The 25,375-nt window shown below is 47.0% G+C and overlaps 1 protein-coding gene across 6 annotated transcripts in view; it reads left to right on the top strand.

Moving 5' to 3' along the window:
* Positions 1-271: 271 nt before the first annotated feature.
* Positions 272-25,375, top strand: part of Slc44a5 (solute carrier family 44 member 5) — a 264,702-nt gene continuing 239,598 nt past the window's right edge. For all 6 annotated transcript variants that reach the window (XM_060392462.1, XM_060392460.1, XM_060392459.1 and 3 more), the window contains exon 1: positions 272-548. In XM_060392462.1, coding sequence (XP_060248445.1) covers positions 515-548 — 34 coding nt within the window. In that variant the 5' untranslated portion in view covers positions 272-514. The remainder of the gene's footprint in view (positions 549-25,375) is intronic.

Raw genomic sequence — 25,375 nt, 5'->3', positions numbered from 1 at the left:
AACTCGGTGCCCTTAGGAAACAGGAATGCCGGAGTGGGCCTCGCTCCATCAGCCTCCTTGAATCCCCGCTGACTGCTGTCCTCAGCTGCTACTGCCTGTCGCTGGACCAGGGCTCCATCCCGGGGCTGGTGGCGCCCGCGGGGCAGAGGGCTTGGAGCGTGGGGAGTGGGGGCGTGGGGAGGGCGGGCGCGCAGTGGAGAGGAGGTGGGCCAGGGACCGGGCTCAGCGCCCTCCAGCAGAGGCGCCCGCACAGCACAGTGGGCCACCGCGGCCACCGCAGCGCTCGCGGGGGTCTGGCGGGGGTCTGGCGGGGGTCTGGCGGCGGGCAGCGGAGGGGCGGCTGCGCCCGCGCAGCAGGGCCGAGCGGAGTCGAGCGCGCAGCCTGGCCGCGGCCGCCTGGCACATGCCATCACCGCCACAAAGAGCTCGCTGAGCCCAGGCGGCGGGAGCTCTCGGACTGCGCCGCTCGGGAGGCTCTGCGAGGCGGACCCAGGGGGAAGGGACCAGACTGAGCATGGCCCGGAAGAGAAAGCCCCCCGGCAGCCAGGGTGAGTCCTCCTCGTCTCCACCTCCACATCTATCTCACGGCTGGCCAGCCCTAATCGCAACCGGGCTCGGCCAAGTGGCAGGTGGTAGCGGGCAAGAGTTTGCCTTTTGTGGGGTGGGTTGGGGACGGGCGCCTCTGCAAGACGCAGTCACCCATCGCCCGGGGACTCTAGGGGAGGAGTTTGCAGCTGATTTGGAACCTGGGGACACCTGGAGACACTCGTAGCCACACTCCTTCCCTACACAGCGGCTTGAGTATATCGCGTATCTGTTGCTTCTTGCCTGGCCCCTCAGGGCAGTGCCTGGAGGGGAGAAGTGACTTCTCTTGGTTGCTGGAGTCAGTCTCTTTCTCCATCTCCCGTTCTCAACCTCTATCCTCATCTTGTCTCATCTGTCTCTTTTCCTAATGCTTCTTTGCTCCCCTTCATGTCCAGGAGCGCAAGTTGTGCATCCATTCTCTCAACCTTCCCATCCTCGGTTGTCTGGCTGCTTCTCTGCCATGCCACTCTATTGTCAAGGGGCCTTGCTGCTCGCTGGATGCTCGCAGGCTGCTGTCCAGGCGGCCAGGGACTCCAGCTGGGTCATCCTCCCTGTTGCTCCTTTGGAAATAGGCTTCCAAAAACTTGGAAAGTTAAGGGGTGGAAAGGATAGCGGGAGATTGTGGGAAGGGCTTGTTGCTGGGTAACTCGAGGCACCTCTGCTTACTCTGGGTAGAACCCGGGGGAAAATCGCCTTCTGCGAGTAGGCGCCCATCAGCCCTGGGGAACAGGTGCGTTCAGCGCTCAGCGCTGAGCGTGGGCTCAGGGAGGTGGAGACCGCTTGCTGGCCAGCTCCTCCACTGCTGCACCACTGCTGACGAGGGAAGGGTTGCTTACACACACAGGAACCTGCTGGTTGTAGCCCACTAGAAGCTTCGGTGCTTGAAGTCGGATTTCAACCCAGCGGGCTCCGCAGCCAGAGAGACTGAGACTCCAAAAGAAGACTGCCAGCCTGAGATGGGAGCTGGGCCTAGGATGGAATGTGTTGCCTTGTCCACAGCAGTGTACAGGCCTTCTGCTTGCTTTTGCTCTTTCCCCTCAAGCCTTGCTTCTGGAAGTTTACAGGGATAAAACTTTTCTTAGGTGCTCTGTCTGGACGTCTGGATTTTAAAGATAGCAATGTCTTACTAGAAAGGGTTAAAAAAATCATGATTGTAGATTCTCCAGAGATATTACTACAAAACACTTTGGGTGTTTAGTTAGTGAAACTACCACTATGGGCAGCAATTGTACGTAAGTGACTTTCCTTAAAAACACCATGACTCCTGGACAGTTAGCAGAGGCCTTGAACCTCAGCTTCCCTCCCCCACACTGATTAGTCTATAGTGGCCTGCAGTGAATACTAAGAGAATTTATCCGTGCAAGACACTTTCTCCCTGCTACATTGCAAAGAATTTATACAGCCTCAGATTGACAGGGTGCATGCAATACACTCTATGAAACCATATGGCACCACGGAGTCAAACAGAAGGATGAGTTTCAGCAGTGCTGATGTTGCTCTCTGGCAGGAAGGCATTTCTTACCCACCCCAGACCTCGCTGACTGCAAATGGGCCATGAAAGTGCAGATTCTCACTTCACAGCACTTGCTGGCTGAGGAAAATCTTACTCTAGGAACGAATCTTCTTGGCCAAGGCTCAGAAAGATGCAAATGAGGCCAAATGAATGACAGTGAGTTAAACATAGAGACCTGTGGAAAGACATAGTCTCCTTCCCTTCTTCCTCCTCTTCCGTCCTCCCTCTCTTTCCCTACTCCCTCCCTTTCCTCCTCCCTCCCCTTTCCTGCTCCCTCCCCTTTGAACACCAATATGCTTTGGGTTTTGTCTGTTGAGAAGGAATAACCCTTTCTAGAAATCTAAAATGTAAATCTAGTTTGAAAATGAGATGACTGAAGAGCAGGATTAGGGAATTTTTGTCATTTATTTGTTAACAGTTGATTCAGAAACACAAATAATCAATCTTTCCCAGGATACACGGACCTGAGATATTCACAATCATTTTTTAAAGACACAATTTCTTTACACAGCTTTTCTAAAGGGAGAGGTGGGCTTGAGCTCTTTTGACTCCTGTTGCTCCTCACTGATGTTGAACTTCTCATTTTCATTTTAAAATTCAGAACATTTGCTATTTCTTAGAACAAAAGATACATTAAAATTATTTATTTCATGTTAGTAGAATTTGTTAGCATCTTATCCACAGATGACTCAAACCTAGAAAGTTGTCATCCATAATATAGTTACATCAAAGTTGTAACTTTCTATCCATCTATGGTAGCATCTATCTATTTTTTTACTTTTTTTGAGACAAAGTCTTATAATGTAGCTCAGGCTGGCCTGGTACTCACTATGTAGCCCAGGCTAGCCTTGAACTGATGGCACTCCTATCTCAGCCTCCCAGCTGTAGAGATTACAGGTCTGAGTCAGGTCAGGCATCGAGGGAAGAACTGAACAAAAGCCCATGGCTGCAAGCTTGCTGAGCTGATGTTAGCTCAACCACATCATACCCACCTGGTGGAGGTGGAAACTTCTAGGCTTTTTTGGAGGTGTCCAGGCCACTGGGGTACACTTCTCTGTTTGATAACTATACCTTAGCAATGTCCCAGTGCTGAGTGGGCTTTGCAGGAGCTGTTACTCTGCGTGGCTGCTCGCCTGTGGAGAGAGGGGGTGCCGGACAGAGCTTGTGATGGGTGGGTTGCTCACTGGCCTCTAGGGTCCTAGCAATAGAGATGTCTTACCTCCATCAGTTGGACACTGGGCAGAGGGAAACACACAGGGACAGAAGAGTCAGGCTCTCTCAGGGGAGCACTGCTCACTTTTAATTTCTCCTCCTAAGAAGAACCTCTCAAAAATGCAAATGAATTTTCAACCAATCCAGAATCAATAAGTCTTATAAACTCAAGTCAGATGAGTTGGCTGTGGCGATGTTAATCCTTTCCCACTGTATGAACAACCAGGACTTAGGTGGTGGTTCTAATCCTGAATCGAACCCTTGGTTCACAGTTGATGACATCACTTAAGTAGTTTTGGAGCTCTTAGGAGACCAGCCTTGCTGGACCTCCCAGGGAGTGGGCTGTGAGAGGCTGTAGCCTCTCCCCACTTCTAGCTTGTTCTCTCTGCTTCTTGTCTGCTATTGAGGATGTGATGTTTCAGCTTCCCATGCTGTCTGCCAGTCACCACTCCTCTCCCTAAGCCCAGGCAAACTCTTTCTTCCTTAAGGTGCCTTTGGTCAGATAATTTATCACAGCAACAGAAAGAAGCTAATGCAACTTCCTTCTAAGCCACTGAGGCTCAAAGCTTAGACCTAAGCTGAGAATTATCTGTTTATCCAGCTCGCATGGACTGAGCACTGACCTTGTGCCTGGGTGTTTGAGAAGCACTGAGGATACAGTCATGGCCAGGATAAGCCATAAGGAGTCTAAGAGGGGCCTGGAAGGGGCAGCTAATGCACAAATTGGGAAACCTTCACATGGTGATTGATGCATTGAAGAAGTCAAGCAAGGCAGTGTACTTTAAGTGACGGCGAGGCCACTTGTGGATATTAGCAGATGATATGTACACTGGGAAGGAGGGCAGAAGCATATCTGCACTCCAAGAACCGGAGCACAGCCCTGCAGGCTCTGAGGGGGGAGGGGGGCAGTAGCTGAGCAGGGCAGAAGGAAGGCCGGTGTGCCTGGAGAGGTATGTGTGAGGCAGGAAGAGGTGGAGAGCACCCAGATCTTTTCTGTTACAAAGGAGGACAAGATTCTAGGTGAAATGAGAAGCCACTGGGTATGCATTTGATGTTTCTGTCGGCATTTCAGTTCTACAGAAAGATGCTAGGAAGCCAGACATGGTGGAATCTTAGCACTAGAAGGCAGGGGAGGGGTGTTATAGTGTCAGGGCTAGGCCCTGTGTTTTTAGGTCCTCGGCCTCTAATTCAAGGGAGCAAAATAAAGGACCACAGAGATTATAATGCAGTAATGGATGTTTATTTGGAGGCCACAGAAGGAAGTATGTGATCGAGAGCGACAGTGGACCACAGAAGTGGCAGAGCTCAACATCTCCAGGTTATCGCCTGGGGAGGCCTTTGTCGGGGCCTTAGGAGGAAGGGGGTGTTGTTGCTAAGAAACATGCCTTGTTCAGTTCTTTGCTTTGATTGACAGATTCAAGTTACATAACCTTTCTACCCAGCAAACGTCTCTTCCCGTAGAACATCTGGTTGTGATCACATGCGCGCCTGGCTATGCATAGGCGTAAGATGGTGAAGAGTGGATTATTATAGAAGTTCACTTAGAGGGTATAATTGCCTTGTTGTTCTTGTTTGTGCCCTCACAACTAATTCAGGTTGGATCATATCCCATCCCCCCATTATAACTGAGTGTGACTGAGTGGAAACTGCCCACCTCTGATGGTGATCAAGGGAGGAGAAACATCCATCCTTTGGACAGAGGAGTGCATGCAGCTTAGTGTGTACATGGGTGCCAGGATGCTAACCGTCTGATATGATCATTGCTTCGAGGGATATGTCTGTCATAGTACATGCAGCTGAGGGTCCTAGACTGATGGGTGCCCAGACTGAGCAGAATTTCGGGTTCTTAAACCATTCCTAACCCTGAGTCTGCCTCAGGAGTATTGACACCAGAGGCCAGACTGAGTCCTGGGACAGCTTAGACTATAGAGTGAGACTCTGACTTCAGGAAGGTGGCCGGTTTCTCTACATCACCCCTAGGCTAAGTAAGGTGACCCAAAAGGCTTGATTTTTCTTTGTCATCTGTCCTTTCTCTTTCTTGCTCAGACAACTGAGCCATGGTTTCACACAGCTCTGACAGCTCTGTACTATTTAACAATGTTCCCACACGACTGCTTTTGTTGTATTGAGACTCGGTCTGGCTATGTAGCCCAGGCTGGCCTTTATGTAGACCAGTGTGGCCTTGAGTGGCAATCTTCCTGCTTCAGTCTCCCAAATGCGAGGATTACAGGTGCACACAGAGAGAGAGAGCAAGCTCACTTTTCTTCTTATTTCCCTTTATTTTTAGTTTTTTTCTTTTTCAAGACAGGGTCTCACTATGTAAACTAGCAGTCTTGGAACTCACTCTGTACAGTAGGCTGGACTTGAACTCATGAATCTACCTGCTTCTGCCTTTCAAATGCTGGCATTAAAGGTGTTCATCACTATGCTTGACTCAGATCTCTCTCTTTTTAAAATTAATTAATTAATTAATTAATTAATTACCTTTATCTCCTGATCATAGCTCTCTTCCTCCTCTGGTCCTAGTCCCACCCTCCCTCTCTTCCTCCTTTCTGCCCTTCCCTATTCCTCAGGTAAGAGGAGGCCAAATACCACCCCAGCTCATCAAATTGCATCAGGACTGAGTGTGTCCTCTTCCCCTGTGGCCTGGCAAGGCAAGCCCCACTGGGGGGTAGTGATCAGGAAGCAGGCTACAGAGTTCGTATCAGAGACAGCCCCTGCTCCCCTTACTATGGGACCCACAGGAAGCCTGAGCTGTCCATCAGCTGCATCTGTGTAGGGGGCTTAGGTTCAGTCTATGCATGGTCCTTGGTTGGTGCTTCAGTCTCTGGGCTGGCTAGTTGGCTCTGTTGGTCTTCTTGCAGAGCTCCTCACACCTTCACATCCTTCTGTCCTTTCGCCCACTTTCCCACAAGACTGCCTACACTTTGACCAATATTTGGCTGTGAGTGTCAGCATCTGTTTCAATCTGCTGCTCAGTGGAGCCTCTTAGAGGACAGGCAGGTTAGACCCCTGTCTTGTTCCCTCTCTTCAACCACTTCTGCTGACTATTATATTTCCTCTTCTGAGTGAGATTTAAGCATCACCTCTTGGGGTTTCTTTGGGTCTATAAATTGTAGTATCAGACCTCACTTTTCTAAGGGTCTACTTATACTTACTATTCTCTCTTAGAATGCATCAAAAATAGCTCCAGTGTTTGTAGTTGAAATACAATATCTCATTCTACATAAAAAAGGATCAAATGAGCATTTTAATCTATTACTCTTATTTTCTTTCAGTGTGTGTGTGGGGGCACTGTTTCATGCCATGACATATGTGGAGGTCAAAAGACAACTTGTGGCAATTGTTTTGGTAAGATGGTAAATGTGGGTCAGAGACATCATCGCCAACTGGGCTGTGGGGGCCTTTATTAGCTGAGCCCCCAGCATGTCCTGAGTTCACATTGTCATGGAGATGGTCTGATTAGATCCAAAATGCCTCCTGAGGATGCTTCTCAAGCCAGGTTAGCCAGAGAAAACAACCATGGAGGAAAGGGTTCTGAAGGAGGGTCTAGAACAAGACTTCTCAGTAGTGGAATGCGGAAGGCAGCTTATGTCTCCTAGGCAACAAAAGAAGCTCAAGAAAGGAGAATAATGCTGAGAGACGGGGCACAGAAAACTGCTCAGACACCAGACAATTCATGATTTTTCCAAGAGCCCCAGGAGCCTGATGTGAGCGTGCTGCAAAAGAAATGCTGTCATTCAAGCATGGAGAGTGGGCAGTCAGCCTGTGCTTTTGGCTGATCGGATCCTTACGCAGCATTTGCCGCATAAAAGTGTACAGATTTTTAAAAGAGCAATGAGTTTGGCTTGTTACTAGACTTTACCTATAGACAACAGACGTCACATTTGCTAAGAGCATGAAATATGAATGATAACTCCCATTAACGTGGGGAGGGGGTATCTGACTGAGTTAGTGGGGGGAATTGGCCTTGCGGCTCTGGTGCACTGTGGCGGTGCCGACAAGGGAGCGTGGGCGTGCTTGGATGTTCTCTCTATCGTAAGCCTCTCCTATGAGAAGACAGCCTGGTACCCAGATGATTAGATAACGATTGTTTTAAAACAGCAGCTACTCCCACTCTCATACTGCCCGCTTCTTTATTGGTGAGAGATAAAGAGTTTCTGGAGTTCCAGGACTGAGTGTATACCCTACCACCTTTTCTCAGCCCTCAAAGGTGCTCTTGGGGGCTAGCAAGGCTGGAAGAGTCTCAGGCACCATGTCACCAAGAGTGGGGGGGGGGGCGGGACCCTGGTGACACTGTCGCACAGTGTGTTTGTGACATCACTTTATTTTCACAGTGGTGAGAGTCGCAGTGTGTGTGTTTGCTGTTGAGTACTGAGGAGCAGCGCAGTGAGCGGTGAGTCAGACGGCGTGGAAGGACAGGCTGTACGAGGGCTGCTTAGGGTCATATTTAAAGCATATATTCTGTACCGGTCAAGAAAGACAGCGGTACACCAGTATGTGTGTGTATGGGCCAGCATACATATATGGAAAGTTAGGGTCAGACCTCACTATGTATGTATTGAGTATGGATCGAGGTATTGGTACCTGAATCCCCCCCCAAGGGTTTTGATGCTATTTTGTTATTCGTATTCAAGTCATTTAAGCATTGTGGTAGCAAGTCATCAAGCACCTCAGTGTCCTGGACCTGCTAGTGAATGCACCCTCTGTTCTCCCGCTCCTGATGGAACCTGGGATGGCAGCCAAAGTCTGGCACAGCCAAAAGTGGGGTGTCACAGCCGCTCACTGTGGCCTCAGCCTCCTCTGTCCTCAAATATTTCCCGTTTTGGAGAGAAGCAGCTTCTGTATTGTGAAACTGCATGAGTGTCCCCTGTAGAAGCCAACATGAGAAGGTACGAAGGTCTCCCCGTAAGAGCCAGCAGCAGTGTGGCAAGCGCGTGAGCGGCCTATCGTGGAAAGGGGATTCCACCTCAGCCAAGCTTCTTAACACCTGAGTCCTCACTGATGTCTGACTGAATTTCATGATTAACCTTGACCCTGAACCTCCCCATCAAAGAGTGTCTTTGGAATCTAGAATCCTAGAAGTGGTGAGAGGTAATACATGTTTACTGTTGTCCTAAGACCCTGAATTTTGGGTTAATTTGTTACAGAACATGAAAGGATAAGTATGTGTGAAGCTACAGTTTTTGCATTTGTCATTTTTGGGAATCAGGGAACCTTTTGCCTTCCCTGATGTATAAACATTGGGTGGGGTATTGTGTATGTGAAAAAAATAAAGAAGGCCCTGCAATGTAGTGGTATTAATGTGCTTATTTGTACCGTGCCTTTAAGGGTTCCCTGCACCTCATCTGCTGCTATGGGCTCCTGAGAAAGAAAGGAAGTCTTTAATTCACAGTCTTCATTAGCACTCTGCTGGCTTGGGGTCTTAGCTCTCTTTTCTAATTAGTGCATTTTGCTTAAAGCTGAATTCTCCCCAAGTTCCTTTGGCAGCTGTTTTGCTCCCATCTCTTGCTGGGCTCTTGCTCCCGAGCCTCAGTTTCTGCTAGTTTAGAAGCTTGGTTGGAAGCAGCACCAAGCTAAAAACCAGAGTAACAGAGAGAACACACGTGGCCTATAGCCCCACACCACAGCCTGTATAAACCAGAGTAATAGAACACACACACACACACACACACACACACACACACACACACACACGGCCTACAGCCCCATACAACAGCCTGTATAAACAGAATAATAGAACACACACACACACACACACACACACCACAGCCTGTATAAACCAGAGCACTAGATCACACTAGGCTGACAGTCCCATACCTCACTGCACTACGGATAATCCCTTACAGTTTAAAATGTCCAATTCTTACCATCGAGTGAACTAAGTTTGTGAAGGATTAATATATTATGTTCCAACTTGGCCATTTCACAGTGTATCCATTTGCCAAAAGATGCTGTCATATGTAAATACTTTGTCAATTAAAACCCTGAAATCTGCCAATTAAACTCTCCAACTATTTTCAGCCACTTCTTCCTACCAAAGAAGCCCTCTCTCTCCCCTCCCAGCTTGTTCCTTGATGTCTAACTAGGAAACCCCGAAAGCTGGCTCTGGTGACACGCATCTATATTTGCACTATTTGGAAGACAGAAATTGAAGGATCCTGACAGAGGCCAGCCTAGGATCTGTAGTAAGCTTAAAGCTAGCCTGGGCTACATGGCGGCTTTTGGAGGGGGGAAAAAAAAAGGAAACCAAAAGAGAGGATAAAGAAAAGAAAAACAACCCTCTTTTCTACTGTTCTACACCAGGGTAAGATATTAGTGTATTTTATTTCACTGGCTCACTGTCACTCACTCGCTCACACCAGCTGGTCATCTCCCGTTTGCACTATTGTCGTTGTACTTCAGCTGCTGCAGAGAACACTGCAGAGACCTCTGTAAAGTTTGCCAGCCACATAGGGAAGACAGATGGGTAACAAGCAGATTGTTGATGTTAAGATGGAAAAGTGCTGTGAGAGCAAACGAGTACAGCCCAGGAAGGGGAGTGTGGGTCACGGCTGAGGAGTGATGCCAGAGAGCAAGCTGGGGATGTCAGCTCGGTGGGCAGCGTCGGCACAGTGGAAGGGGTGGCTCGGTAAGGACCTCACAGAAGGGTGGAGCCAGGGGTGGTGATGGCTTTAAATGGCCACTTGACACAACCTAGGCTCAGTGGGAAGGAGTCTCCGTGGGGTCTGTCTGTGTTGGGTTGGCCCGAGGGGGGTCATCCTAATTAAATTAGTTGACTTAGGGAGATCTGGCCCACTGCGGGCAGTGACAATCCCTAGGCAGGGCATTCTGAATGGCTCAGGCTGAGCAGGCGTAAGCAGGCGTGCACGCATTTGTTCGTTCTCTGCTCTTGGTTGTGGCTGTGCTGTGAGGAGCAGCTTCAAGCGCCTGTTTGCTTGTGTACTTCAAAAACCTGAATTGTGTTCCAGTGTTGAAAGACAAAATACAATTTTAAAGACTGGTGTTCTGTTAGTATTTATCATGCTGCCTTATAGTTTCAAGTCATCGTAAATGTAGCTGGCAACTTTGCACATTTTGTACGTGTAAGTTAAAAAATATAAAAAGTTACAACATTGAACAAGGAAGCTGCTCACTGGGCACTCACACTTAACATCCCAGAGCTAACACCATACTCCACCCTGAGGTGAGCTCATGTTTCTTCATCTTTGCTGTCTTCACCCTCTTACTCACTCTTCTCGTTTGCACAAGTATGTCATCCCATTCTTTCCCAATGGCCATGACGTTACTTCTCCTACCTAACACCTTCAGTGAGAGCGTTTTGGTGGCTGAAGGCGGACTGTTACGTCGTTAAAAATGCTGATGACAAGTGGATACATGCAGGGCCCTGTGGCTGCTGGAACCTGATGGACTTGAAACCATCAGGAACCACTTTGGAACCGAGGCCTGTCTCTTAACCACCAAGAAAGTTTTACCTTACTTTTTGAAACTTTCTGGAAACTTGGCTGAATAATCACGCTCCACAGACAGACCCTAACTTGTTTTAGTAGTCGGTGGAAACATCAGACAAGCCGGACAAAGGCTGTGGGCTTCACTCACCACTTCTAAGCTGTTGCTCTCCTTTTTGGTGCCATGGTTGGTTCTCACTGTGATTCTGAATTACTGCCCCTCAGGCACCATGGAGAGACTGACTGAGAGTTTAGGTGAGTGTCTGTGGGCCAGGAGGGTTGCCTGCCTTGGCTGGAAGGACCAGCATGGTCACGTGTGTGGCATTATCACAGGGCATTCGTGACTGATGGCAGCAGGCGTTTACCACAGTTTTGAGGAAGTGTGAGAGGTAGCTGCCTCTCCAGCTCTAGGATACCTTTCAGATATTTGGGCTTTTGCTGAGCCCAGACTTCCCACGGCACTGAGGGGCAGGGAGCCCCCCTCCACCTTGTGCTTTACCTGGGAGCCGCATGTACCGAGTGGAGGCTCTTGTGATGGTGTTGGTGGCAAGTGGCCCTCCTGGTTCAGGGTTCATCAGGAAGACCACTGGGAGTGGGAAGGTGGTGACATGCACTTTGCTGATCCCTAGTGAGATTCTCAGAAAAGATTCAGCATTTTCATTGCTGAACAGTGCTAACCCCGCCCTGGAGTCAGCTCTTGAGCTAGCTGTGGCTGCTAGGATGAAGGATGCCATGTAGGAACTTCTGGGGGTGTGTCAGGTCTAAGGATGTCACTTCCTGTGCTAGTTGCTATTTTCCCAACATCTGCACTCCCAGCACCTGGCTGAGAAGTTTCTCTGGAGATTCTCGCTCACCAGCGGGCACCAGTGGGCGCTAGCAGGCATCTCACTCCCTTCTGGTCCCCATGGTGTGTGGTCAGGGAGGAGCCAGGCTACATTTGGGGGAAACTCAAGCAGCTCACAGTGCTCTGTGGCTCCATGCATTTCATAAACGACTTCAAGTCTTCTTTGCAACAAGACAGTGTATAAACAGATAAATGTTGGATGAGACTAAATTCTCAGAGGTTAAATTAGTGCAAATATTATAAGCTTTAAATTTGCACAGTTATTAAACTTAATAGTACCATACTGACTCAGCTCCGATTTCTTCACCCGTTTTAGAGGTTTCCACTTAATCTTTGCTCGTAAGTAATTTTCCATGGAGATAATTTTGTAGAGTGCATCTCATGTGTCTATTTGTAGAAGTTCAGAGTCCTTTGCTCCATCTTCTCCCACCTCATCCTTCCTCTTGTTCTTCGCTTATCTGATTAAGTCACTCCCATGACTGGCCCTAAGTCTTTACCTTTTCCTCTTGCTACTGCCATGGGCTTTATTCAGCGTCCTTCATTTCTCAAGTAATTAGGATCCCCTCCTCACTCCCTGATCTAGCTGAAGACTTAGCTCTTCAGGCTTTCTCACCCTGCTGCAGACTTGACTCTCCTGAAAGGAGAAGTTATTCGCTTCATAGCCCTGAAACCCGAGAGCAGCTTCCCACGGCTTGCACACAGAAGCCGCAAAGTCTGGATCTGAACTCATCTTTTGCCTTACCCCAGCTCCTATGTCTGTGATAATTTTGATAGTACATTCTTTTATGCTTCTAACCTCATGGTGTTTGTTTTTGTAATGCTGAAATTTCCCACTTACAGGAAAAGTCTCACTTCCATGTATGGCTTTCCGGCATTCCAGTCTGTTGCTTTCTCTCTGTAAGGGAGGCAGTTTCTTTCCTTTGCTCCCGTAATTCCTTACTCTCACCTCAAAGCACTTAGCTGCTCAGCCATCCTTCTAGAGAGGAGCCTACACCTGATGGACGGACATGGCTCACTGGTTCGGCGTTCTAGGATGAGAGCTTCTGTTTAGCCCCTCTGCCCTCCCTTTTCTGATGATGTCTGTTGTTTGATGCCTGGAAGCCTGTGCTCTGAATCCTGAAGGAACAGCACCTATAGCCAGCTGGGAACTGCCAGCTTTCTTTTTTAGTTTAAAAATCAACCTATTTCATTTCTTTTAAAAACATTTCTTTGCTACAAACACTTAACGTTTGGGAGTTTTCTTTGCAAGTGCATTATACTAATTACTTTTCTATTTTTGTGATAAAACACCATGACTAAGGTCTCCATAGAAGGGAGAGTTTGTTTTGGGCTCATGATTACAATGGGATCCGAGTCCATGCTGGTGGGCCTGCACGGAAGCAGCAAGGAGCAGGCTGACAGCTCCCATCTTAACCCACCAGCAGGAAGCAGTGAGCACATTGAGAGGAGCGCAGGTTTGCCCAATCCCAGTGAAAACACGTCTTCCAGAAAAACATCTGATCTTTCCCAACTAGTTCCACCAGCTGGAGACCAAGTCTCTAGACTCTGAGCCTACGGGGCCATTCCCTTCCACAGCACCATGCCTATGTGGTGTCTACATGAGTGTGTAAATGTTTTTACTGTGTTGAACTGTGTCTAGGTTGTAGGCCCACTACCATCTGGGTCTGAGAGTAAAATGAAAGGGAAAGAGAATTTGCCATTACTATTTCCAAGCAATTGGTGCTACCTGGGTGTGGGAACTGTGTTTGCTCAGCACTTTCACTGATCCTGGAATAGCACCCTAAATTCTCAGAGGGTTAGTCTGAAGGTTACATATTGATCATAGCGTGAATTCTGACTTCCTCTGACCTCCCCCTGTGCACTATAGGGTGCTTATGTACACATGCTACAGAATAAAAATGCCATGAAAACTGGCATGAATGCTAACCCATTGATACTTAAGAGACGGGAAAATTGTAGGCTTTCTTTTTCTGATTTCATAGGGTACTGTCAATTCACATCACTTTGTGATTTTTTTTATAATTTTGAATGTCATCTTATATTTGACATATGGATACTTTCAGGAAAGGTTGATTAGCCAGGCACAGTGGCACAGGCCTGTAATCCTAGCATTTGGGGAGGCAGAGACCATTGAGTCTCTGTGAGTTCGAGGCCAGCCTGACAGCCGAGGCTACACAGAGAAACCCTGTCTCAAAACAAAACCAAAAAAAAAAAAAAAAAACAAAAACCAAAACAAAACAAAAAAAGTTGACCTGTGAATTACATACTATTAAGCCTGAAATTAGGCTTCACTCGTAGTCTTGATTATGACATTTTCTTAGCTTATAAGAGTGAGATGCTACAACAGCCATGGGGAAAATTGTTTTGACATTTTATTTGGAGACACTAATGGCAGCTGATCTGGCTCAGAAGTGTTTTATGTTATAGTTAAGTATGTTTTCTTTTTTCTCCCTCAGAACTTCATCTTGGGAGTTTTTAGGAGACGGTAGATGTATGACTTTAAAAAACCTTTTAGAGATACTGATTGTTAAATGCTATGGTTTGGGCACCTAACACCACACCTCTGGCATTTTCTACTGGGTAGGCTCTGTTACAGGAGGTTCCCAGAGGCCTTCTAGGTGTTCCATAGTCCCCCTACCCCCTCCATGGTGACGAGAAGCAGTGAGTGTCCCAGCAGTCAATTCCCCATCCACATGACTTCCTCGGAAATCCTGGGCTCACGAGAAAGAGGAGACGTGATTCTCATGGACCCTCGACATGTCCATGGAGTCGCCTTTACACGTCAATGAGTTATAGCTGGACATGGTGGCTTATGCTGAAGCAGGAGGACTGATGTGGGTTCCAGGTCAGCCTGGGCCCTGTAGTGAGGACCCGACTAGCGGAGCCCCACAGAGAGCCCCTGCCTCAAATGAAGGGATGGTTTGTAGGCTGACGAGAGGGCTGCTCTGGGTGAAGTGCCTGCTCTGCGGCATGAGACCGAGCAGCTAGGTGCAACCCTCAGGACCCCCACGCTGGAGGCCAGACACGGCCGGTGTGTTCACCTGCACACTGCCAGACAGGGCCAGTGTGTTCACCTACACACTGCCAGATGGGGCCAGTGCACCACATACACACTGCCAGACAGGGCCAGTGTGTTCACCTACACACTGCCAGACACGGCCAGTGTGTTCACCTGCACACTGCCAGACACGGACAGTGTGTTCACCTGCACACTGCCAGACACGGACAGTGTGTTCACCTGCACACTGCCAGACAGGGCCAGTGTGTTCACCTGCACACCGCCAGACACGGCCAGTGCCCCACATACACACTGCCAGACAGGGCCAGTGTGTTCACATACACACTACACACACACACACACACACACACACTGTAAAAGGTGGTAAAAGTTGGACCTCCAGCTGCTGATCGTGAGTTGGCTATAGCTGGTTTCCATCTTCCCAACAGTGGCGCTGTGGTGGTGTGACCTTCCCCTTCATCCTGGAGGAGCATCAGTTCCAGTCCTGTGAGCAGACAACCAAAGCCCCTACTACGTGTAAAGCAGAAAGTGCTGCTGTTCTCTGTGCTCTCCGGCTAGTTTATGCTTTAGAACGTGTATTTAATAACGTCATGCTGTACTAGTGAGAGATTTCCAGGGAAAGCGAAGCACCAGGGAAGCGATCATTAGATTCATTTTCGTCCTGTGGGTTTGGCTGCCATGACAGTGGGACTGAGAAATCCCACGGTCTGCCGTGAGTCCTGGCACTGTGTGTCTGAGGGTGAAAACTTTGAGTGAAGCCAGAATGGTGGAGCAGGTGAGCGGTGCATGTCTGTCATCCCAGCGGCTCCTGATGCTGAGGCAGGAGAGTTGTTCACTCTAAGCCCAGGCTGACCAACACAGTAACGCTCTATATCCCAAACCTACACACACCAGCGGGAGGCCCGCTGATCTCACTGGCATCGGCCTCAGGCACCACGGTGACGTTTAGCTGGGCAGTGGTGTTGAATGGGGCCCAGGCACCCTGGGGCCCAGGCACGCTGACTGCGAAACAAGCCAGTGCGTGTCCTACCGACTCTGTTTCTCTCAAAGTGTCACCTTTGGACCAGCCCACCAACATTGCCCGGGACCCTGTTAGCAGTGCAGTGTTGGGAGCTGGGGAGACGGCTCAGTGGGCAAGTGTGCCCCATGCACAAGCCTGAGTTCAGGCCCTTAGCACTCACATCATGGGATGGCTTTCTGATCACCTCCCCCTAAGGGGGGAGCAGCCTCACCAGCCCACAGAGGAAGACAATGCAGCCAGGCCTGATGAGACCTGATAGGCGAGGGTCAGATGGAAGGGGGGAGAACCTCCCTATCAGTGGACTGGGCGAGGGGCATGGGTGTAGAAGAGGGAGGGAGAGTGGAAGTGTGAGGGGAGGGTCAGATGGAAGGGGGGAGGACCTCCCTATCAGTGGACTCGGGGAGGGGCATGGGTATAGAAGAGGGAGGGAGGGCGGAAGTGTGAGGGGTTGAAGGAAGGGGCTACAGCTGGGATACAAAGTAAATAAACTGTAATTCATAAAAATAAAATAAAAATTAAAAAAAAAGTAGGATGTAGCCACGTGTGCCAGTGACCCAGAGCCGTGAGAGCAGAGGTGAGAGGATCTCTGGGGCTTGCCAGCCAGCCTAGCCAAAGCCTGTGAGCTCTAGAGAAGGGCCTTGTCTCCAGGGAGTGAAGTGGACGGTGAGAAAGAAGGCACTCTGTGTCCTTCTCTGACCTTGGCTTGCATGCGCACATAAACATATATACCCCTCTATACAGGTATATAGAGGTGTGTGTGCGCACACGCATACGTGTACACACTCACACACACGTGCACACACTCACACACACATGCACGCTCACCCCTAGAACAAGATGTTTGAGAGCCACTGGTTTAATTTAATTCTATTTTATTCTGTTTTATTTGAGATGGGCTGCATATAACCCAGCCTGGTCTCCAGCTTGGATGTAGCTGACATCGGCTTCAAAACCCTGATTGTGTGTGTCTTCCTCTCACGTTCTGGGATTGTGTGTCTGGCTATACTATTCAATTGTCCTTCCTTCCTTCCTTCCTTCCTTCCTTCCTTCCCTCCCTCCCTCCCTCTCTCCCTCCCTCCCTCCCTGCTTTTCTTCCTTCCTTTTTTACTTCCTTTTTAAAATTTATTACTTTATATCCTGATTGTAGCCCCTCCCTCCTCTCCTCCTGGTCCCACCCTCCCTTCTTCCCCTTCTCCCCCCTTCCCTACTCTTCAGAAAAGGGGAGCCCCCCCACTAACCCACACCAGCATGTCAGGTCATATCAGGACTGAGCACGTCCTCTTCCCTTGTGGCCTGGAGAGGCAGCTCCATCATGGGGAGGTGATCAGAGAGCAGGCAACAGAGTCCATGTCAAAGACAGCCCCTTGCTAAGGACCCACATGAAGCCTGAGCTGCCCCTTGGCTTCCTAGGAGTCCTAGTCCAGTCCTTGCAGGATCCTTGGTTGGCGCGTCAGTCTCTGCGAGCCCCCGTGGACCTAGGTTAGTTGACTCTGTTGGTCTTCTTGTGGAGCTTCTGTCTTTCTCTGTCTATAAGTGTTTTGCGTGCACGTATGTGTGTGCAGCACATGCATGCCTAATTCCCAAAGAGGTCAGAAGAAGGCGTTGTGTCACCTGCAGCTAGAGTTAGGTGGCTGTGAGCCACCACATGGGCGATTGGAGCTCTGCAAGAGCCGCACGTGCTTTTAGCCGCTGAGCCACCTCCGCAGCCCAGCACTTAATTCTTAAGTGTGTTATGTATAACAACCTGTGAACAAATGGGTCCAAGCAGTGTTTTATGCATGCACGTGTACTCAGAAGGCATCTCATTTGACTGTCACAGCAGCCTCCTGTTGGAGCTTAGCGATTCCTAGCCGAGGGGTCTGACTGTGTAGTCCTGCGGGTGTCGAGGCCTTGCTTAGATCCACCGAACAAGATCCTGCAGGCCTCCTGACGAGGGCTGTGATGGAGGGTCGCTGAAGCAGGCAGGCTTCCAGGCGATGTGTACTTTGCTTGGGGATAGTGGTGCAGGGTGGGGCTGAGCAGTATTTATTCGTTAAGCAAGTGTTTCTTAACGGTTAATGATTACTGACATCCGTCTCCTATTCCAGACTGCGCTCCTAAGCACTCAGATAGAGTCTATTATAAATAGCTTTGCCTGAATAAAATGCTTGGTTAGGGTGAATACGGCTAATATTTGCAGAGATTTATGGCCTCTTCATAGGGCATCACCTCCGCTAATATCATCTTTTTAAATACTACAAAATTCTCTTGGTGTGGCAGCTCACACCTGTAAACACAGTGCTTAGGAGGCTCAGATGAGAGGATTTCCATGAGTCAGAGGCCAGCCTGGGTTATGCAGTCAGTTCCAAGTCAGCTTAGGCTACACGGCAAGACCCTGTACCGTATAGTCACCCCACACCATAGCACACTGCCATAGCACAGCACACCACACCATACTATACCAGACCATGGCACACTACACAAAACCACACCATACTATACCATACCATGACATATAAAAACACACTATACTAAACCATATCACACCACACCACATAAAAACACACCATACTATACCATAGCACGGCACACCACATAGAAACACACCATACTATACCATAGCACGGCACACCACATAGAAACATAGCACATTATGTATGCCATACCACACCCTACTGCCACACCCCACCCCAAACCACATTACACCAAAAAACAATAGCAAACAGAGTAGGAGTGCAAAGCATCACGGGGGTAAGTAATTTGCCTGAAATCACAGCAGGTCCTGGGCTGAGTGTGAAACTAGTCTGGATTTCACTTTGTTGTTCTTACTGCTTAGTTGTATGTTTGTGTGTGAAGTAGAGTAACGCTCTTAGGAAGCAGCTAGCCTTGGCTAACAGTGGGAAGAGAACCCCAGTTAGAGAATTCCCTTCATCAGTCAGATTGGCCGTGTTGGGGAAAGGTTCTTGATTGCTAACTGCTGTGCAAGGGCCCAGCCCACTGTGGATACTACCAGCCATGGGCAGGTGGCTCTGGGCTCTTACCCAAAAGCTGCCCCAGCACAGAGGAGGCATGCCAGTAGGCAGCGTTCCTCTGCAGGCTTGAGTATAGGGTGCACCTCAAGAGCGGACCTTCCTGCAGGCTGTGGCTCAGTGGAGCACTGGCCTTGGGATGGAGTTCCCTGCTGAGCTGAGGCTTAGCCCAGTGCCAGAGTGCTGGCTTGGTGTCCAGTTAAATGCTTCTTGTAGGAAGTGTCTGGGTCAGAAACTTGTTGGGATTGCTGGGGATTCACCACTGCAGCCCAAGAGTCCCAGTGACAGGAATCTCAGCCAGGCAGGAATTAAAGTAAGAGACATTTGATGGCTGCTGGGGTGGGAGCACTGGGAGAGAAGGCGGCACAAAGGAATGTCCAGAGCTCCCTTCACCCCACCCCATGTCTCCCCTCTGTTTTTTTTTTTCCCATACCAAGCTGTTCCTGAGCTGACAGGAGGGGAGAAGATCCGAACAATGTCATCAGATTAATGCTTAGAATTAGACAAGACAGCACTTCTTAATACCTGATGGCAAAACTATTTTCATGGAGAGAAATCTGAGAGGCTGTCAGGATAGAGGAGGGCAGACCTGTCAGGATGCTTGAAGGTGGTGGTGGGGCATGCAGCAGCTTCCTGATTGCTACTGGGCCTAGCTCAAGTGGTAATGACTAATGGAGGGGCCATGTCTTTTACAGAAAAATTGTAAGGAGAAGAGAAAGATGCAGAATGCTGCCTGGGTTATAAGCAGTTAGAGAATTATTGCAGTAGGGATGCTTCATCAGATAAAGGGCTCAGCTAGTTTCCATATCTTCAGACTTCAAATGTCTATATATTTGGTGTTTGGAAGTAAGGACAGTAACTCATTAACAGATTCTGACCGAAACTGATTGGCAATCTCAATATGGTTTTGTATATGAGCGGGAGTCAAGTAGTGGAATGCTATATGCCCTTCCTACCATCTCATCCTTTTTTTTTTTTTTTTTGAGTTATTATAGGAGCGCTTTCATTATAATTTTGAAATTACATTTCCCATTGCCAAAAATGTAGCTTTTAAATTGTGGCTCATAATAGTGGCATTAGTGGTTGGCATTTTTATTTCTTTACAGTAGAGGACCCAAATGACTTAAGCTTTCTGAATACAAGCCAGTTCATTTAGCTAGCTCCATCATTTTTTAAGAGTTGAGACTCAGCATGGAACATTTTTTTTAAAAACAGGCTCTCTGATTGATTTTTAGACAGTGAACTTCGGCTTGTGAAAAAACTCAAAATATAGTTCAGTATAAAATCTGGGGCTCCTCTTCTAGCTCCCCCAATTTCTCTCATAAGCTTCTAGCTACTAAAGCTCATATTTCTTGATCCTCTTTTGGAATGAAGAGATTTAATCACCGGAGTCATTCCATGTTGAATTTAGCTCTTTTCATTAGTCTTCAGGGACTGGCCTGTTTTACTTTTAAACTGACAAAACGGAATAATAGCACTTTTTTTAAAAAAGTTGACTGACTCAGAATGTTCCCAACTTTTTAACATTTTCTTACAGTACAGCAGGGATCCAAGAAAGTAGCTTCTCCAAAATAGACACCAATCTTGTAGTTTCTGATGTTTTGGAAATGAAGGTCAGGTGTGGTGGTACATGCCTGTAATTCTAGGATTTGGGACATAGATTTCAGAAGGCCCGGAGTTCAAGGTCAACCTCTGTGGTGTAGTGAGTTCAAGACCAGCCTGGGAGATGGCTCAGCAGTTGAGTCCTTGTTGCTCTTGCAGAAAACCTGAATTTGGTTCTTGGCACCTATATCATGTGGCTCACAACTGTCTATAACTCCAGTCCAGGGTTTCTGACACACACTTTTGGCCTCTTACAGACACCTGTAACACACAGACACACAGATACACACACATACAGTTAAACATAAAACAAAATATCTTTAAACTAGCATAAATAAATGAATAAATTAATAAAATATATTAAAAGTAAAAAGGTATAATTGTTCATAACTCATTATTCTCTTTAAGTCTTTGATGCCTTCCATGGCAATAGTGTGCCCTGGCCCTTTTTGATGCTAAGCTTGGTTAAGTGTGTTTTGCTTATTTCCACACAGGAACAAGGGTCTCCCTGGTAGCTCTTGGCTCACCCTATCTGTTTTAAATCAGAACCTGTGCTCAGCATGCTGCTGAGTTTTCTTCCTGGTACATAGGCTCATAAATCCTTCACGATTCCATAACTGATTGTATTAGTATCAGGGTTCTATAGAGTAAGAGAACTTATAGAATGAATCTCTTTATATAAAAAGGGGATTTATTAGAATGACTTACAGGCTGCATTCTAGCTAATCCAACAACAGCTGGCTATGAATGGAAGGTCCAAGAATCCAGGAATTGCTCAGTCCACAAGGCTGAATGTCTCAGGTGGTCTTCAGTAGGTGCTGGAATCCCAAAGGAGCATGTTCTAATGCCCGTGGAAGGATGGGTGTGCTATCGAGGCAAGAGCAAACAGGCAAAGAGCAAAGGCTTCCTTCTTCCATGTCCTTATCTAGGCTTCCAGGAGAAGACATGGCCCAGGCTAGAGGTGGGTTTTCTCTGCTCAAATGATCTGGATTAAAGGCAAGTGCTCCTATCTCAAAGATCCAGATTAAAAGTGAATCTTTCTACTCCAAATTAAGCAAAAACTCCCCACCTTTTAAAAGTTTTAGTTAATTCCAGATGTAGTCAAGTTGACAACCAAGAATGGTCAACACATTTTAGCTAAGAATTTTGCTCTAATTTTTGTTCATTTATTCTATTGCTTTAAATAATATTTGTATTACATTGGAGGTCTAGATTTCCATTTCTCCCCTGTCAAATACTGTTATTCCACATTGTGGGTAGTCTTTCTGTTTTTAAATTTTGAAGTACTTACAGAGTCATTGCCTTTAAGCTTTTAATATCTTAACAATGGACATTTATGGAAAGGAGTACATACATAGAGGCTTGATTATTAATTAAAGTACACATGTAAAAGCTTATATTCTTTACCAGTCAAATTATTAACAACATCTCCAAATGTGACCTGAGATGATAAAAGCTAGAAACTTGTGTTAATGACTGAATTATTCATTTTTTCCCTTTCTGTGTAGTTGATTAAGATAGATGGATTCTCTCTTTCTCTCTCTCTCTTTTGTGTGTGTGAAGATAAATGGATTTTGGCTTCACCATTTTTCTTTGTTAAAAGTCTGTGAGGTCATTTCAGATATATCTTTTGTGTGCTCCTGTCCCCTCCAGGTCTTTCTCTCTCCCCCTTCTTTCATAAGATTCCCTGCACTCTGCCCACAGCACTCTGCTTTAATACCCTGCTGGGTAGTCTTTCAAAGAGCCTACCCTTTATGGTAGGCTCCTGTCCTGTTCCCTGTTTTCTCCCTCTTCTGATGTCCATCCCGTTTGCCTTTCTGAGTGAGTATTGATCATCTTACTCAGGGTCCTCCTTCTTGCTTAGCTTCTTTAGGTGTACAGATTTTAGTAGGTTATATTTCTAATATCCACTTATAAGTGAGTATATATCATGTGTGTCTTTCTGCTTCTGGGACACCTCACTCAGGATGATCTTTTCTAGTTCCCACCATTTACCTGCAAATTTCATAATTTCCTTGTTTTTAATTGCAAAGTAGTATTCCATTGTGTAAATGTCCTACAATTAATTTCTGCATCTATTCCTCCATTGAGGGACATCTGGGTTGTTTCCAGATTCCGGCTATTATGAATAAAGCTGCTATGAACATGGTCCTTGTTGTATAATTGAGCATATTTTGGATATATGCCCAGGAGTAGTATAGCTGGATCTTGAGGTAACACTATTCCTAATTTTCTGAGAGAGCACCAGATTGGTTTCCAAAGTGGTTGTTCAAGTTCACATTCTCACCAGCAATGGAAAAAGGTTCCCCTTTCACTACATCCTCTCCAGCATGTGTTGTCACTTGCGTTTTTGAACTTAGCCATTCTGATGAGTGTAAGGTGAAATCTCAGAGTTGTTTTGATTTGAATTTCCCTGATGACTAAGGGTGTTGAACATTTCTTTAACTGTTTCTCTGCCATTCAGTATTCCTCTATTGAGAAATTCTCTGTTTAGCTCTGTATCCCAAGGATTACTTGATTTATTGCTGTTGAACTTCTTGAATTCTTTATATATCCTGGATATTAGCCCTCTATCAGATACAGGGTTGGTGAAGATCCTTTCCTAGTCTGTAGGCTGTCCTTTTGTTCTGACGACAGTGTCCCTTGCTTTACAGAAGCTTTTCAGTTTCGTGAGCTGCTGTGGTAAATGTATATATCCTGACTGGATCCAGCTGAGTAGTCAAGGAGTTGAGACCTTTCCTCCAGTAACCTGATGGCCATAATTCAGAGCCCATTTTATTTTTGAGTGAAGACTACTCCTCTGAGCAATTTAAACTGTGGATTTAATTCCTTTATTCATAAACTTAAAAAATATTTGTTTATTATTTATACAGTATTCTACCTGCAAATCTGTCTGCATACTAGAAGAGGGTATCAGATCCTGTTATAGAATGTTGTGAGCCACCATGTGGTTTCTGGGAATTGAACTCAGGACCTTTGAAAGAGCATCCAGTGCTCTTAACCTCTGAACCATCTCACCAGCCCTAATTCCTTTATTTATAACATTTAAATAAATATTTTATAACATTTAAAGCCTATTTTAATTAGCATGCTACCATATTTTATTTATTTTCATGTGTGTGGAGGCCTGAGGTTGAAAGCTGAGCGTCTGCCTCAGTTGATCTTTACTTACTTATTTATTAGACACAGGGTCTTATGTATCTCAGGCTGTCCTTAAACATGTCATGTAGCTGAAGCAGTCCTTGAATCCTGATAATCCTGCCTTCCATCCTAAACACTGTGATTACAGGTGCATGCCACCGCTGCCCAGCACCATGCTTATTTTTTAAGAATAAACCTTTCATTGAAGTGAGAGTTCACTGATTTGTGGAAACTAGCTGGTCAGTGAAGAGCAGGGATCTGTCTCCATTCTTCCATCCCCAGACCTCCAATGCTAGGTTACATGTATGTGCCATCATGCCCATATTTTTAAAAAGATATGTTTATAATACATTTTGGCCATATTCATTCCCCCCAACTTCTCTCACATCCTGCATACCTCTCTGATCCCTACCAGCTTTATCCTCCTTCCCTCCATCCCCTACCTCTCTCTATTTTTCTGTTTCTCTATCTTTTCATAGCCCCTCAGTTTAGTTTGTGCTGTGTGTATACTAATGGGTGTGGGACCATCCACTGGAGCAAGGGTGACTTGTGTTTATAACAGCAACTTACATCTTAGGAAAAAAACCACAAGTCTTTCCTTCACCCTCTCCCGGAAGCCACCCACTGTCCATAGATCTTTGAGACCCCTCCCCACACCATGCAGGAATGCTGGCTGGCTGGATCTTGTGCAGGTCTTTTGAAGACGACCTCAGGCTCATGGATGCTGGGCTCCTGCCTTGTCCAGAAGACACTGATCCTCTCTGACTTTCCTGAGGGTCCCTGGACTTTGGGGACGACAGGGAGTGGGATATAGAAGTCTCATTTGTGGCTGTGTAATCCATAGACACTTCTCTGCACAATGAACAATTGTGAGTTTCTGGATTAGCTGCTATCTTGTGAACAAAGATGAGGTTGGAGAGTTGTTTTAGTTTATTATTATAGCTGTGAAGTTAGAGGGTAATTTGATACTATATCCATTTAGCAAAACAATAGTAGTAGGCTTACCCCAGGAGCCTCTGACCTTTGTAATCATGGGTTCTTGGCCAGTTTTACAGTACCAGTATGTGTTTCCTCCTGTGGCTAGATTCTCAAATCCAATTAGAAAGTGGTTGGTTACCTTTGTAACATTTGTGCCACCATTGCACGCTTGTGGGTCTCTTATCACTTCAGTCACTACTGCCATTCACAAAGTTCGCAGCTCTGTAAGGCTGTGGCTGACTTTTCCCATAGCAGTCTGCACAGCACCATTTATTACTAGGAAAGCTAGCCAGCAGGGAGGAAACCTCTTGGTTGGTACCAACTTGATTTCTTCATGTCCTAAGACCAAAGGGAACAGTATTTTCAGTGCTAGATGAGGCATCAGTGACTCAAAAGGTCCTGATCCATTGCACACAGTATTGATCTACTAGGGACTCCTAGCACACTAGTGAAGTCTCAAAATGGATCCGAGGCTGGGGTTGTGACTGCTTCTCCCTTCTTTATGGAATTCTCCAGAGGTGACCTTGTACTCTGCACCCCCCCCATTTCCTTATAGTTGCACCCACCTGACTGATTGTTACTGGTGCTTGAGGCTAGTATGGGCTGGTCTGATTGACCTCTCAATCATTTAAAGGCTGTTGCACTGGAAAATTAAGTTAGATCTGCACCTAACTGGTCTCTGGACCAGGATTCTGCTGGGCTCTGTCACCACTCAGCACCCTTCCCCTCCATTCCTGATCCCCACAAATAAGGTCATCCTGTCATGTTTTGGTGGGCAACCAAGAACAGTGGCAGTAGGCTCTATTATTTTCGGGGTTTCCAGAACACCCTGTCCAACAATTTTGGGGGAAACATTGCATGCCCTGCTTTTCTGTGGGCCCTGGGTATCGGAACTCAGATTTTCCAACTGAGCTATCTCTGCGATGACCTTCCACTTTTACATTAATTTTAAAGTTAGCACACAAAGTAATGAATTTCATTTGGAATGTTGATAAAATGAGCCC

This window comes from Meriones unguiculatus, chromosome 10 (genome assembly GCF_030254825.1).
Source record: "Meriones unguiculatus strain TT.TT164.6M chromosome 10, Bangor_MerUng_6.1, whole genome shotgun sequence".
Taxonomy (NCBI): domain Eukaryota; kingdom Metazoa; phylum Chordata; class Mammalia; order Rodentia; family Muridae; genus Meriones; species Meriones unguiculatus.
This window is presented reverse-complemented; position numbering and strand designations above follow the sequence as displayed.